Here is a 14,592-nt window from a genome sequence, read left to right as displayed (position 1 = left end):
TCATATGATCTTTGAAGAAATTAGATCCAGGACGTTTTTATGGATTCCAAATAGAGCTAAAAAAGTGGAGTTAGATTGAATAGTTGATGTAGTAAGCCATGTATTTCTTAATTGATTTTACGTTTATTTTCTTATTTGTTTATGTACCTAGCTTTTTGCTAGTTAGTGTTATTAATAATACTTCACTTCCGCCGTTAAAAAAAAAAAATTAAATCAACCGATTGACTTTGGGATAGTTTCTCAGTACTGTGTTTCACACCACGGTAGTATCGCCAATCGCGGCATATACATATTACCTACACACCACCGTTCCCCGCCCTTCCAATTCAATCCGGTAAGCATTTCCATTTTCCTCTCCACTATTACACCTTAATTAAATTTATTTATGTCTTAGAAAATACAGATAATATTAGTAAATTGCATATAATTGATGTAGTTTCCCCTAATTATCCGACAGTTAATTCCCAGAAAATTAGGATTAATTAATTTGATTAGATTTATAATTTCTTTTTGATTTTATCTATGCTTGATTAAAGGTACTTTGTCCAAGTTTTAATATCAATATCTAGGGTTAGGTGCTTGGAAATGTATCCATCTATAGCTCAGAATCTAAGTTATGCATCCATTTTTTAAATATTTGATATTGTATGTATCTGATAGTATATTTTGCTGACGTCACAACTTATACGGTTGTCGTGTTGGCAACATAAACGGAAGCCACGTTAACGAAAGTACCGTAAGATACATACAATGGTAAATGTGTAAAAGTTGGATACATACGATAGAGTTTGAACTAAAAGTTGAATATATCGCCAATCTGTTATCCAGCAGTTTCTTGCTAGGGTTCATGTGATATAAGTATAGTTGATTGTTTAAATTTCGGTGATCTGTTTCATGTTTTGCATAATTATGTGTTTTCGTAAGATATATGTTATTAGTTGTGTGACGGCGTTTATTGTGTTTGATTTGTAAGGTGAATGATAAGGGGAATATAGAATGGGTTTGTCATCTGCTGCTACTACTACTGGTACTACTCTTAGTGAAGCCCTGAAGTTTTGCGTATTTGATTTGCGAAGGGGGCAACATGAAGGAGAGGAACTTGAAAAGATCTTGTTTTTCTTTCCGGCTGATTTGCCGTTTCCGGCTCAACTTTCTGTAATTGGGCTTAGCGAAGGACTCATCAATTTCACAAGGTCAGCACTTGTGTAATAGACTTTGTGTGCATCTATGGTGATGTTGGGTTATGATTTGTAACAAAATATAATTGATTCTTGACAGGAACATGTAAATGTGGTTTTTGGTTTGTCAGTCTTTCCTGACATATGCCCTTTTGATTTGTTAGTTGACTTATGAACGTGTTTTTGCAGAATTTTTTCTCCGGAAGCAGCTTGTGAGGTAATAGAAGCGGAAATGCATTCCCATGTGTTCTTTGAGGCAGAGCCTGATATTTGGATGGTAATGGTAAGTGTATGTTTATTCAGATCTGTTCCCTAACTTAAAGATGCACATGTACGAGTTGTCGAGTATATGTATAGTATGAATGATTGTTTGTTATTCATTATATCAGAAGGTTTCATATGATTTATTCACACAGTCCATATATATTCTCATACTTTAAAAGGGCCTAAACAGTAAACACATCAAACGCATTTGGATGATAATACATGTACAAGTCCATGCACAATATATTCTTGTCGCATATTGCTATAACCATCCAACACTTATTTAATATGCTATTTGTTATGCTTTCACTCATATTGATAATGGAGTTCTTGATTTCCTCAACCCTTAATGATTCCTATTTTTTTTTTTTTTTAACATTTATACCGTTTGTTCTATTTTTATTTTTAAAATAACTCTTCAGTTTTTAGTTGACCAAATTCAGCTTTTTGTCTTCCCCCTTACTTGATTTATATTTCCGGGATGAAGTTCTCAAACACACACATTATTGTGTTTAAAATGTTTTGCAACATTGTGGTGCAGGAACAACCTAACGGCTCTATTTATCCCCATTTCATGCCTTTTCTATCACTATGTGCGTGCTTGCCTGCATATCTAGGGTGTGTTGTTATTATTGTCATGTTAGTATCAGGAATATGGAATCTTTTTCCAAATTATATTTACGATAAATAGATGATAATTTGTAGGAATATCTTGGTTGTGTAATGTTTTACTTTTACATATGCTGAAAGTCATTTTGCAATTTTACTTTTACATATGCTGAAAGTCATTTTGCAACCTTAATATAGGTAAATATTATGTTTATTTAAATCATCAAATGCATATATTTGATCAGGCTATACCTTGTTGTAGGTGGTTGCAAAAAGCAAAGAAACGGAAGCTGTATGGAGGATTGAGGCACTACGCAGTGTTCTCAAGGAAATACACTCTCTATTCATTATGTTTCATGGTTCGATAAGGGTGTTGCTTGATAAAGAACCTGGTGGAGGATTGCTTCGTAGTCATTTGTATACTTTCATCATGGATTACCTTAGTGGTAAGTCCTTTTCTATATCATGCATTTATCCTACATGGATTATATAGAGTCTGTTTCCAGCATCTTTTTAATATATCTATTGGAGATCGCTTATTGTCAGCATATCAAAAACGGACTCCATTGGAGTATTGGTGCTGCGGTAAAGCTGAAGTTTCTATTTCAAATGCTTTCTAAATGGATTAGTGCTATTGTGGCAATGCTGAAGTTGCTGTACGCCTATACTTCTCGCTTATAACTACATTTTGTCTTTGAAGCAGATTTTCTCATGGGCACTAAATTCCTGTTACCTAATTTTCGTGACTCTTTGAAGGAGCGTGGGACTGTACAGATGTTGACTGTTGGTCGGGAGGCTGCGATTGAAGTACAGGTCAGATCGGCATCATGCGTATTCCTTAGTATTTTGGCTGCCTTGTAGTTTTAATTTCTAACTAGCACATAATTATTGAAGATATTTTATGTAATTTGCTTAGTTTACTACTCTATTTTGCAGTCTCTTGTTGGAGTATTAGATTCATGCATGGGGAACACATCAGGCTACTCAGTTATATTATTCCAGGACTTGCTGGTCTCTACAACACTACCTCCTGTATGTTCTGTCTTTGATACCCCCCCCCCCCCCCCCCCCAACACACACACACACACAGCTTTATGCATTTTTATAATTAATCTTTCTATCTTGTGTCAAGTAGACAAGCACCATTTATTATCCGCGTGGAGTATCTTGAGGGTGTTTGGATGGAAAAATACATGATTATCTTATTCAAGGGTGGCCAAATAAAATTACTTACTTCCCCTGCTGTTGACGTAAATAATAGATTTCTATTCCGATTTTACAAAATGTCTCTCTGTTTACTTTTTTTTTTTTCATATTTTTTATTAATTACTAGATAAGTAGATTTTTTTTAACACTCGAAACATCTAAATGTCTTATCGTTACAACTTTAAATAGGAACATCTTATATGTAAGACATAAAATATCCTTTCACAAAAATATCTCTTTTTTTTTGAATTATTATATTAGTCATTTTACCTATTAATTCCTAAAGCAATTAGAATTTGCTGAATACTCAAACATCTGATCATGAATTCTTGATACCTTTAAATTGCAAAAGCACTTCCGAACACTTTTTCTATAGTCCTTCTATTACAACTAATTATCAGACTGTGATTATTCATTATGACATATTTACCTAAAATAAGCATATTAAATTACCACCAAAGTAGAAATGTCCCTGATCCTTACTGTTTTTGGGAGTGGAATACATGTATTCAGGCCTTACCATTTGATGCTGGAAGTTATCATAGTCGGCTGTGCGGGTTGATTGTTTTTTTTTAATGTCTTTCAGGATGACACTGTTAATCTGTTTTCGTACGGTGTCTTAAGGTTGACCCCACGTGTTCTATCATCTTCCGGAGGAAGTACCTGGTCTTATCTGCGGAAAGGAAGCGTTTCTTCACATGCTGAGTCAGCTTTGGACCGATTACACAGGTTGCAGGATGCCTCTTCTGTAGGAAGCGGCAATTATCGTGTTGTGAGGCCTTTACAGATTGGCAAGTGGTCCAAAGGGAAGGATGGCTTTCTTGCTACGGATATCTGGGGTGTAGAAGTTGGTAACTTGGTTCCTACCACACCGACAATATGGCTTCAGCAAACAGAGCATAAGATGTACCTTTGTGCTTATCAGCATAAAAGCCTTACCATAATTCTTCTTATACCTGTAACCTCCATGCTTAACGGGGAGGAAGGTATCTCCATGTTGAAGCAACAACTTCTTGAAAATGTCAGTTTTTCTATCTCTATGTGATTATATACTAATATTACTTTGCCCCTGTACACTTGCATAAACCTAATGTATCTTGATTATCGATAAGAATTTGACCATAGTTAGAATACATGCCTTTTCTAATCAAATCTTAGGATCTTGTTTGTTTTTTTTTTTTTTTGAATTCTGTAGTTGGGGCTACCACTTAAGAGATTTACACCCAAGACATCCCATGTTGTCTATTGAACTTTTTTCTGCTAAAGCAGATATACTAATTCTAGTTTTTTTTAATGTAATTATGTCAGATCATGAAAGTAACCTAACATGAAACCTGAAATATATGACGTTTGTGTCTTTGTGATGTATATTGGAAAAACTTTATGTTTGAGCTTTGTGTTGATTATAGAAACACAAATGTCACACTCAGTTGTTAGTATTTTTCTCATACGTTCTTCCTTCTGTTTTTAATTTTTGTAAATGGATTGTAATTTTGCATTTGCCAGGCATCTGCTAAGATCTTTAAGGTTGAGGAGAAGCTTGCAAAGGGATGGGGTGGTGAGAATGCTTATCATGTCAAGGGATATCGCTATCTACTAGTTGACGGTGACAGGAATATCTCTCGGGCTTCGCCGCCTGGAAAAGTAACAACCCTAACAAAGGTAACAAGCTTTTTATTGCATTAATATAATTTTTTTTAATCAAACAGACTATAGGTGCCAATATCAACCCATTTACTTTTGGGTTGTTGATTTGGGCTATAGTTATATCTAACAGGTGCAATATTTTAAAACTTGGTTTACTGCGGAATAGGTCAAAAACGTGAAAAAATCATTAACTGCTTACAACATCTTAAGTCACTTTGTTAAAAAATATATTGATGTTGTATTAGTATAGTTTGTTATATTTAACATGTTGAGGGTGTGCCTTAGTGTCTGATTAAAGGTATTGCACTATGGGGAATGCTATAGATAATCTGATAATGAATAGAAGTGTTAGGTGTGCTATAATGCAATTACCCTTTATGTAAAAGTGCGTAATGTTCGTAATTTAGGGAATCGATTTTTGTTGCGCTCTAATTTCCCTGCATGTCTATTTACTCACCACATCCTTCTCTCGCCCCCTAACTTCCTCACTATTTCTCTCAACTCTATCTAGAAGAACTATTTAACAGATTGCATCTTGTCATTCAATGATCATTATTCTTTTTTTTTCTGGGTTCCTTTTCAACATTTCATAAGGATCCAAATTAGGATACAGAATTTTGGGTTCTGGTTTGCTTATGGTATCTGGAGTTTGCTTGATCCTTGTTATCATCTTTAGTTATTTATCTCTATTTTTGCAACAAGGGTACATAGTTGCAACAGCCTTACAGTAAGTGGCTTGTTATATATATGTCATATGTGTTAAGGGTTCAATAGTTTATATGCTGTGTTTGAACTTACATAAATTCCCATATAAAGTTCTTTTTGTGTTTTAAGTCTCCTTACAGCAACTGCACTGCTCGGATCATATATACGATATTGTACTTCTGTTTTGTTCATTGTACTCTAGTGTCGTTGAGATCCATCCATGTCCTAGTGTTAAACTAGCATAATCAATGCAATGATAATGGCCCTTAATACCCCATAGCATTCTCTTGATCTATCCCTTTCCCCTTGGCATTCCCTAGTATGAACCAAGCAGCCCCTAATTATATATATAGTTAAAGAAAAAATGTTGTACAAAATGTTGCTTGCAGGTCAAGCCAACTCAGCCCAATTCGCGTGAAAAGCTACCCTGTTTCCAACTCATTATTTTATACTTGTTACCCAAACCTCTCGTCCACCCTGGTTTGCCCCCTTTAAATGCAGACATACAACCTACTGCTATTGTCGGCATCTTCCTAACTTCTACTATTTTCATATATCCTTTCAGGAATCTTTGCTGGCCTTGAATAAGGTTCGAGAAGATATTGATTTGGTGAAAAGCAGAGCAAAAGGAGATGACGTGGATCATGAAAAGGATCTAGAAATATGCATTAGAGCAAAGAACAATGCATGGGTAATTGCTCGCGCCACAAGAGGGAAAGAACTGTACATAGTTCTTGAAAAGGCCAATGAAACTCTTCTCTATGCCTCGGAAGCTGTTGAGAAATTTAGCGACAGGTATAGCTCATTTGATTTATAGTGTAATATATTTATGATTTGATTATATGTATGTAAAGTTAACATTATTGCATATTAGGTTGATAGCGTTACTTTTCTAGTTAGTTTTCATTGTTCCTTTATTCAGTCTTATGGGGAATGACAACGAAAGTTAAATAAGTTGTTCTGTTGTATAATTTGTGCTCAATGAACACCAAAGTAATTGAGCCAAAGAAGATGAAAAACAAATTATTTTAATGTTGGACAGCCAGACAGGAATATTTTTTAGTAGGATTGAGTTGTTCTTTTAGTTTTTATAATTACTGGACTGTCACTTAGAAGATCTAACCTAACAAAATCCCATTCGGTTTGTTAATTTTGTTCCTTTTCTCCCATGTCATGTAGATACTGCAATGGATCATTTTCGTTGGATTAGGAATCCCAGGAGCTACTATGAAACCTTACAGTTAAAGTTCCTCCTATACCGGCTCCACGAGTTTATACTCGATAGTACATTTTGATAAACGAGATATGCACATATCCATCTAATGGTGCATCAAGACTGAAAGACACGGCTAGTTAGGAAGTTGTATTGTCATAGAATCGAGGAATGGTAGACAATATGTATACTGTAAAAATAGACAGGTAAGTTAGCCCGGAGTTCATGGAACTTGTAATGTATCTCTAGGTGAGCATGAATTGTGTTCTGATGAACCTAGAAAATACAGTATGTTTAATTGTTAATAAGCTTTAGATTCTTGGCTGGAAAAGAGGTCTAATGACATTTTGTTTTGTACTGATGAGTTGATGCGATGTTGTTTGCTTGAGCAGTACGTGGCATGCGTTTTGACAAATGAGATTAGTGCATCAACGTTTTGGCTGCATTATTATTGGTTTAACCGTTTAAGTTGTGTTGATATTTACCTTAATTGGTATGTTTAGATAAATTTGAAGTCCTGATATTTATTTTGATTGGTTTTTGTTTGGGTAAATGTTTATGTATGGGTTAAATTGGGTTAAAACATTTCCTTTTTTACCCCAAAAGAGTGAAAGACAATTCATTGTTCATACTAGAGTGGTACCCGCGCGTTGCAGCGTCGACGGTCTATAACGATTTAGACACCGTAACAGTTTATAGCGTTCAGTTTACTTTCATGAGATGCGTCAATGCAGGATCTAACCATATATATCATTCTATAAATAAGTCGCGTATTAGGTGGAAAAAATAATGAAATGCAAACACTAATAATGAAAAATAAACACTTACAATTGTAGAGGAGGAGATTAAGACAATTAAAAAAATAAATATTCAAAGATTAAAATTTATACAAAGGACATAATTGGTTCGTAATTTCGTGAGTTATAAAAAAAGCAATTATTGTTTAAACATTTTGTAATATAATTTATGACAATTAAGATGTTTTTTCTTATCCGTAAAAATAATAATTTTAGAGCTAATGGAGATTTTATAATAATAGGGGTTTTAGGTAATTGTGGATTTTTTTTATTAAGGGTAATTTCGGAATTTCAGAGATAAGGTGTATGGAAATAGTTTAAATGTATATGATATATTAGGTAATTCAAAGGTAAAGAGTTAAATGGGGGAGGGGTAGTTTGTTTATATAGGTAGTATAGAGTAGATAATCATATGTAGAATTGATGTGTATTAATATATCATAATCTAACTATATATGTGTGTGTATGTACACACACTAGATAGATACCTGCTCAATTTGACGGCTTTGAACATGTTGGGGAAGAACCTATATACAAAAGTTCAATTATTAGTTTCAATCTCTTGAAAGAAAACTGCTTTTCGAATGTAAAAGTTTGTTCCTACAAACCAAAATCTCTATAAACCAAGACCATCTATCAGTAGTTGAGCAATTTGAGACATGGTAATTCACATTCTAGTTTTTGTAATACGAGAGAAATACCTAAGCGTTGCGGCGGTAAGATGGTGGAGGTGATAAGACACAAAGTGTGATAGCCAAACGCCATAGCTGTACGGGCTCCGCACTCGGATTTAAAAATTCGTTGAAAGTATATCGAATGACATTTCTAATGAAATTTTAAGAACACCTATATAATTTTTATAATTTATCGATATGCAGTTTTTAAGATATAAGATTTTGAATGAATTAGAGGAATAAATGGTTTATAGATAAGTGAGAAAAAAAATGAGTGGTTGAGATTTGAGGAGTGAGAGAAAAATGAGTGGTTGAGATTTTAATGGTATTATAGGTATATTAAGAAGAAATGTTTAAATTAATGAATAAAGAAGATAGGTAATTTAGATAATTCAAAGTTGTAATTTGAGATTTAAATAAAGGACTCCTCTATATATAGGAGTTAAGATAAAAGTAAAGATAAATATATAATAAACCTTTTTATATTTGTAACAGGTTAATACAGTATAATTTTTTCAAAGAAAATTTATAAGAAAAGTTATATAATACTCGTATTCGGTATTTTTTTTTTTTTTTGAACATCTCGTATTCGGTAATTGATTAGCAGGATATCTGTAAACTAATTTAACCAATTTACATCATTTATTGCTTCTGTCACATTCAGATATACCAGGGCTCTATTGCCAATGGTTTGTGATGTTCGCTAGACAAATATGATTGTGTTATACTGTTATTATGTCTTCTTTTTGTTTTTGTCCTTCTATCGCCAATGCATAGTGATGTTCACTTGACATATTTTCCTTTGCCACATGTCTAAAATCTACCTTTCATGATGTAAACTTTTGCCACTAATCAAATTTTTGTCCAATTTTAACAGTATGAACCCTCACCTCATAGCCAAGTTACCGTGTCACGCCCATGTTTATCGTTGAGCATTAGTTCATCTAATAAATAAATTTCTAAACATATAAAATGTTGAAAGTTCTTTGAAAGCATTTTTTATAATCATAGTATAAAACCATGACCGCTTATAGTCTTATACCTTATTTTTAATACTTCACATTTGACGTTTTTTTGGATATCATTGTTATCGTTGTTGTTAGGGGCGACCTTGAGGAGTGACAAACCCGACCCTTGTTCCTGTCCAGATTCTTAGGAGGCACTTTATTTTAATAACATTAGTCATCATATTATAAAAAGTTATATATTTAAATTTGTTAGGCTATTGCCTTTTTTCTGACTTATTTATGCATTTCAATTTTCAAGACCGGTCTTAGTTGTGGTTTAAATATGTAAAAAGTTTGACAAAATGAAAAATATAAAATACGTTACTAATGTATGACTTTTACATATGAGGAAAGGGAATATGAAGCTGTTAGGCATTTAAGTTGGGTAAAAAATCTTTCACATATCTTTATTTAAACCATAAAATTCATGGGGACCAAACATTTATTCAAAATATTAAAATATTGGTATGTAAAGAATTTTTTACCCAAATTAAGTGTATAACAGCCCAATACTCATTTTTCTCTTTATAGGTTATTCGCCATCATAATGCAATATTGGATTATAATTATGTTTTTATGATTTTTATTTTTTGTTTACCACTTAACTAGTTAACTCTTTCAAAAAGATGATCCAATTTATCAAAAAAACAATTTGTAATAGTATTAAAAAGGATAAATTGGTGGAAACCTATGGTCTCATGTACTGTCTTAATATCCAAAGTACACACCGCATAAAATTCATGTCTGATAAGTTACCATCTTCACACATGATATAATTTATCCGTTTGCCTTTAACAAATATCGAATATGTGATCTTTATCCTTCATCTGTGAGTACATGTGGTCACATGTTGATGATACCACCGGGTTTTCACCCAATTAGTAATTGGTAATAGTATAAGTAATTTGAATAAGAGGTTAGAGTTTATGTGGCTGTTAGACACCTAAGTTTGGGTGTAGAATCCCTCACATTTTGTTTTTTAATCCATAAAAAGCATGGGGAGCCAAACATTTATAGACATATTAAAAAATTAGTATGTGAAGGGTTCTACACCCAAATTTAGGTGTCTAATAGCTACGTATTCCATTTTCTCTTTGAATAAAGTTAAAATACGATAGAAATTGAGTAAGAGCACTATTTAGCACCGTACAAGACGTAATGATATATATCATATGTTTGTGATATGACTATATTTTTTCCCATTTGTGTAATCATTTCGTGTTCAAAGTTTGTGAATTATTGTAAAGGACGTTGAAGTAAGAAACATTTAAATCTTTCAAATTGTAAAGGACTGGTACAGCTACTTTTTAAAGCAGAAGGCGGTAAAAGTGAAATAACCCCGTGCAAAAGCTTTCCGATTTCCATGGACCTCCACTTTCAGAAAAAGAAAAAAAAAGTTATAATCTTTTAACTTATTTAGCTTCAAATTGCCACGTCACCCGCCCACAAACCGCACTAAACATTTATATTCCCCGTGACTCATACACTCACACATCACAAATTCATAACACACACATACATACATACATGCAAATACTGTATCTATCTTTTTCAAAAAATTCTTTTCAGAAATTCAATAATGGCGGTCAGTGTTGGCGAATCAGAAAAATATCTACTTAACCGTCACAAAGAGCACCACTTCACCGCCGGCGAAATCGTTCGTGACATCATCATCGGCGTTTCCGACGGCCTCACCGTTCCCTTCGCTCTCGCTGCCGGTCTTTCCGGTGCTAATGCTTCTTCTTCCATTATCCTTACCGCCGGTATTGCCGAAGTTGCCGCTGGCGCTATTTCCATGGGACTCGGCGGGTATATATATATATATAAACCTTATATTTGATTAATTATTTTTTAGGTTTAGTTAATACTCGTAATATATTTATAGTCATTAATTGTATATATTTTTGACTTTTTTTAGGTCAAAGCTACTGAAATAGTGATTATAATTTGTAATCTATAGTTTTAACTCTTAAGGTTCTGTTAGTTAGAATTCAAATTGAAAGAATTGTAGTAGTAGAATGAGAGTGTTACGGAATTTGACTTTTTAGGTCAAACTTATAGTGTTTGACATTCTGTTTTCTATATGGACTTTTAATGAAACTATTACATTTTACATTATTTAGTTGTGATTATTTAGTTGTAATTTCGTAGTTCAAATATGTGGATAATTTTGAGTTTAAGACACAGCTAGTTTGACTTGAAGTCAACGTTCATTTTCAAAAAAAGTTGGTTCATTGTACTTGTTGCTTGTTAGGACTCAACTCTTTAAGGTTATGTGATTTGAATTTTAGGTTCAAAATTACTGTTTTTGATTCTGAATATTTGATATGTATCAATGTATGTGTGATGATGATATTAGCACTTGACATTTTCGTTTGAAGTTCTCGTGTTTTGGTGTAATTAAGTTATCTAGCTTTGATCAGTTACCATAAAAATGTATACGTATTTTGGAATCCGAAAGCATCATGTTCGACTTAAAGGTCAAGTGTGTGTACTCTTTTTTTTTTCAGTTTGGTTATCCTCGATTGCTGAATTAGATGTGTTTCACAGGTATTTGGCAGCTAAAAGTGAGTCTGATCATTATTATAGGGAGTTAAGAAGAGAGCAAGAAGAAATCGATACAATACCTGATACAGGTTAATTTATAAGTTATAATTACATTTAGAATTTAGATGTATATGTGATAGAGAGATATTGATTGTTGGCGGTTTCATTCGACGTACAAAATGCAGAGGCGGCTGAAGTAGCCGAGATACTGGCAGAGTACGGTGTGGAGCCACATGAGTATGGCCCTGTAGTAAATGCTCTAAGGAAGAACCCAAAAGCATGGCTTGATTTCATGATGAAGTAAGTTTTACTGCCTTTAACCTCGGTAATTTCTTATTTAAGACAAATGGAATCTTAATATGACTTAGTTTTCTAAAGTAATCGGTGTAAATTAGATATCCAAATGCTAAACTTTGTCTTTTTATATGTCTTTTCGAAGAATGTTTTGTCTCTATTTTTTAAAGAAAAAATTTATGCGGGTGGCATCTTTCAAAATAGACCAACCTGCCATTCAATTAAAATATTTATAAACGATACTTGATTAGCTAAGTTGTTTAATGTCCTTGGTGTTTAATATTGATCAAAAGTTGGTTTCTTCTATATGAAATTTTGACACATTAGGAATTCAATAATAGATCACGTGTATTCGAGACAAAAAAAGTTATTATCAATTTATAATAGGGAATATTGGGATATTGCAAAAGCAGATCTAAGGCTTCTATCCATGTTGCTTTATTACTTTAATTAGTAAATTTTTTGGCTTTGAATGAGGTGACCGCACTAACTTCCAAAAGTAGATCCTCAATGTTTTGGCTTTTACGAGTAATAATCTGTTGTGGGTGGAGACCGTATAGGTACCAATTTTCACCTGTTAGAATGCATCGATTTAGATTATGATGCAAATTTAATGGGTCAAGTAAAATCCTACCTTCAATAAAAGGGTTGATAAGTACCCTAAGTTACTACCGCCTTTCACATACGGCACTTTCTAGTGCGTTTGGCTACGCCCAAGAGGAATGACGACCTTTCAAAAAAAACAACCCAAAGTTTATTTTTGATTCATAAAGCATAGGTCATCTTTGTAACAATGTTTTTTAGGTATATGATATGCTAATTAGTAGAAAGCTATGGACATTATGGTTAGGGAGTGTAGGACCTTTAAGGAAGGTTATATGTTCCGACTTGAACTCGTTCTGCTCAGCTATTCAATCCTTCTGTTTTGCCAACTTCTAATTATAATCATAAATCACAAACGTTCTTAGTGATATATATGTAATAATTGCTGCTAAATGTATGTGTGATACTTATTCTAAATTTTAACTATGCAGTATATCATTTTGAGATTAATGGAAAAATAGGTAATTGCATTTTTCAATAAACATTCCTTTTTCAAGAAAAATATGTACACATTATAGCTAATCATAACCGGCGTGGTTTGAGTAGATGTTATACGAGTAATAAAAAAATTAATTCTAGAATTGAGACCTTTTTCCCTTTAGAATTGTAATGTTCTTTTCGCAACAAGATAATTAATTTGCACTAAAATTAGGATGCTCAAAATATGAGCTTGTAGATATTGTGTTTGTGGTTCCCAATCGTTATGACAGTCCCTTTACTTGTTTTCCAGATTTGAACTTGGACTTGATAAGCCAGATCCAAGAAGAGCACTTCAAAGCGCACTAACGATAGCAATCGCTTATGTATTGGGTGGGTTGGTCCCCCTTTTCCCTTACATGTTTATCCCAGTTGCTGGAAAAGCGGTGGTGGCCTCTGTTATCTTGACCATATTAGCCTTGCTGATCTTTGGGTTTGCAAAAGGTTACTTTACTGGTAATAAACCAGTTTGGAGCGCCCTGCAAACAGCACTGATTGGAGCCATAGCATCTGCAGCCGCCTATGGCATGGCCAAGGCTGTGCAAGGATTGTGAGTGGTGAGTTTGTTATTGTCTATGTTTCATTTTGATTTGAAATTGCATTCCTTGTATCTGTTGCCGAAATTTGATTTGAAAGACTTAATATCAAGTATTTGTTTTTGCGAATATGCCATACTAACATATATAGTAACAAACTTGCAACTAAGGACGAACCAACTACTTATCTAACCAAGACATAACTTAACTAATCAAATCAGATTTGCTGATTAATCACATAATTGATGGTTTGGTTTGACTTTTTGTTACCTCATATTTCCTTCATGCGGAATTTCGAAATAGGTTTTAACATCAAAGATTGATATATTGACATTGTCAAATATCTAACAAATGTGAAGACAACTAACGTAGATGGAAAACTCTGGTTATTTCAAAAGTCTTTTTGAGTTAAAGTCCTGATATTGGTCTCATGATTGTCTATCATTTTATTATACTACTCCACTATAACTAATAATTGATTATCAAAACCGAGCAGACCAAATTAAATTGAACGAACTGATGTATGTGGGCTGCCTGCTTTTGACCATCAAGATATGGGTGCTGATTCTTGTGGGCCTGAGCAGTGTGAGTGAGTGTAAAGTGGAACTTGCCTTTTATCTTGTTTCAGTGATTTGGAATTTGGACTATTTGAAACTCATAAGCAATTATCAAAGGCAGAGTGACCGAGTGAAGCAACCTGTCACGAGTATTAGGATTATATAAAATATATATATATAGGATTACTTATAGGAAGACCGAAGATGCATCATTGTTTAATGAGAGTCCAGCCTAACTGGTATAGTGGTATTTCTGTGGTTGTTTTCCGACTCTTTCC

At 33.5% G+C, this 14,592-nt stretch overlaps 2 protein-coding genes across 2 annotated transcripts; both read left to right on the top strand.

Moving 5' to 3' along the window:
* The first annotated feature begins 220 nt into the window (after nucleotides 1-220).
* Nucleotides 221-7,265, top strand: LOC122595378 (vacuolar fusion protein CCZ1 homolog B-like). The gene is made up of 10 exons (XM_043767729.1): nucleotides 221-334; nucleotides 974-1,193; nucleotides 1,368-1,461; nucleotides 2,314-2,497; nucleotides 2,755-2,864; nucleotides 2,988-3,083; nucleotides 3,844-4,278; nucleotides 4,764-4,919; nucleotides 6,175-6,404; nucleotides 6,789-7,265. The coding sequence occupies exons 2-10, from the start codon at nucleotides 997-999 to the stop codon at nucleotides 6,817-6,819; spliced, it is 1,533 nt and encodes a 510-aa protein (XP_043623664.1). The 5' UTR covers nucleotides 221-334; nucleotides 974-996; the 3' UTR covers nucleotides 6,820-7,265.
* A 3,536-nt stretch (nucleotides 7,266-10,801) lies between these two features.
* Nucleotides 10,802-13,886, top strand: LOC122596340 (vacuolar iron transporter 1). Its single transcript, XM_043768903.1, has 4 exons — nucleotides 10,802-11,109; nucleotides 11,851-11,936; nucleotides 12,033-12,147; nucleotides 13,475-13,886. Exons 1-4 carry the CDS (start codon nucleotides 10,880-10,882, stop codon nucleotides 13,773-13,775), a joined length of 732 nt encoding a protein of 243 aa, XP_043624838.1. The 5' UTR covers nucleotides 10,802-10,879; the 3' UTR covers nucleotides 13,776-13,886.
* Nucleotides 13,887-14,592: the final 706 nt, after the last annotated feature.

This window comes from Erigeron canadensis, chromosome 4, assembly GCF_010389155.1.
Source record: "Erigeron canadensis isolate Cc75 chromosome 4, C_canadensis_v1, whole genome shotgun sequence".
NCBI classification, from domain to species: domain Eukaryota; kingdom Viridiplantae; phylum Streptophyta; class Magnoliopsida; order Asterales; family Asteraceae; genus Erigeron; species Erigeron canadensis.
This window is presented reverse-complemented; position numbering and strand designations above follow the sequence as displayed.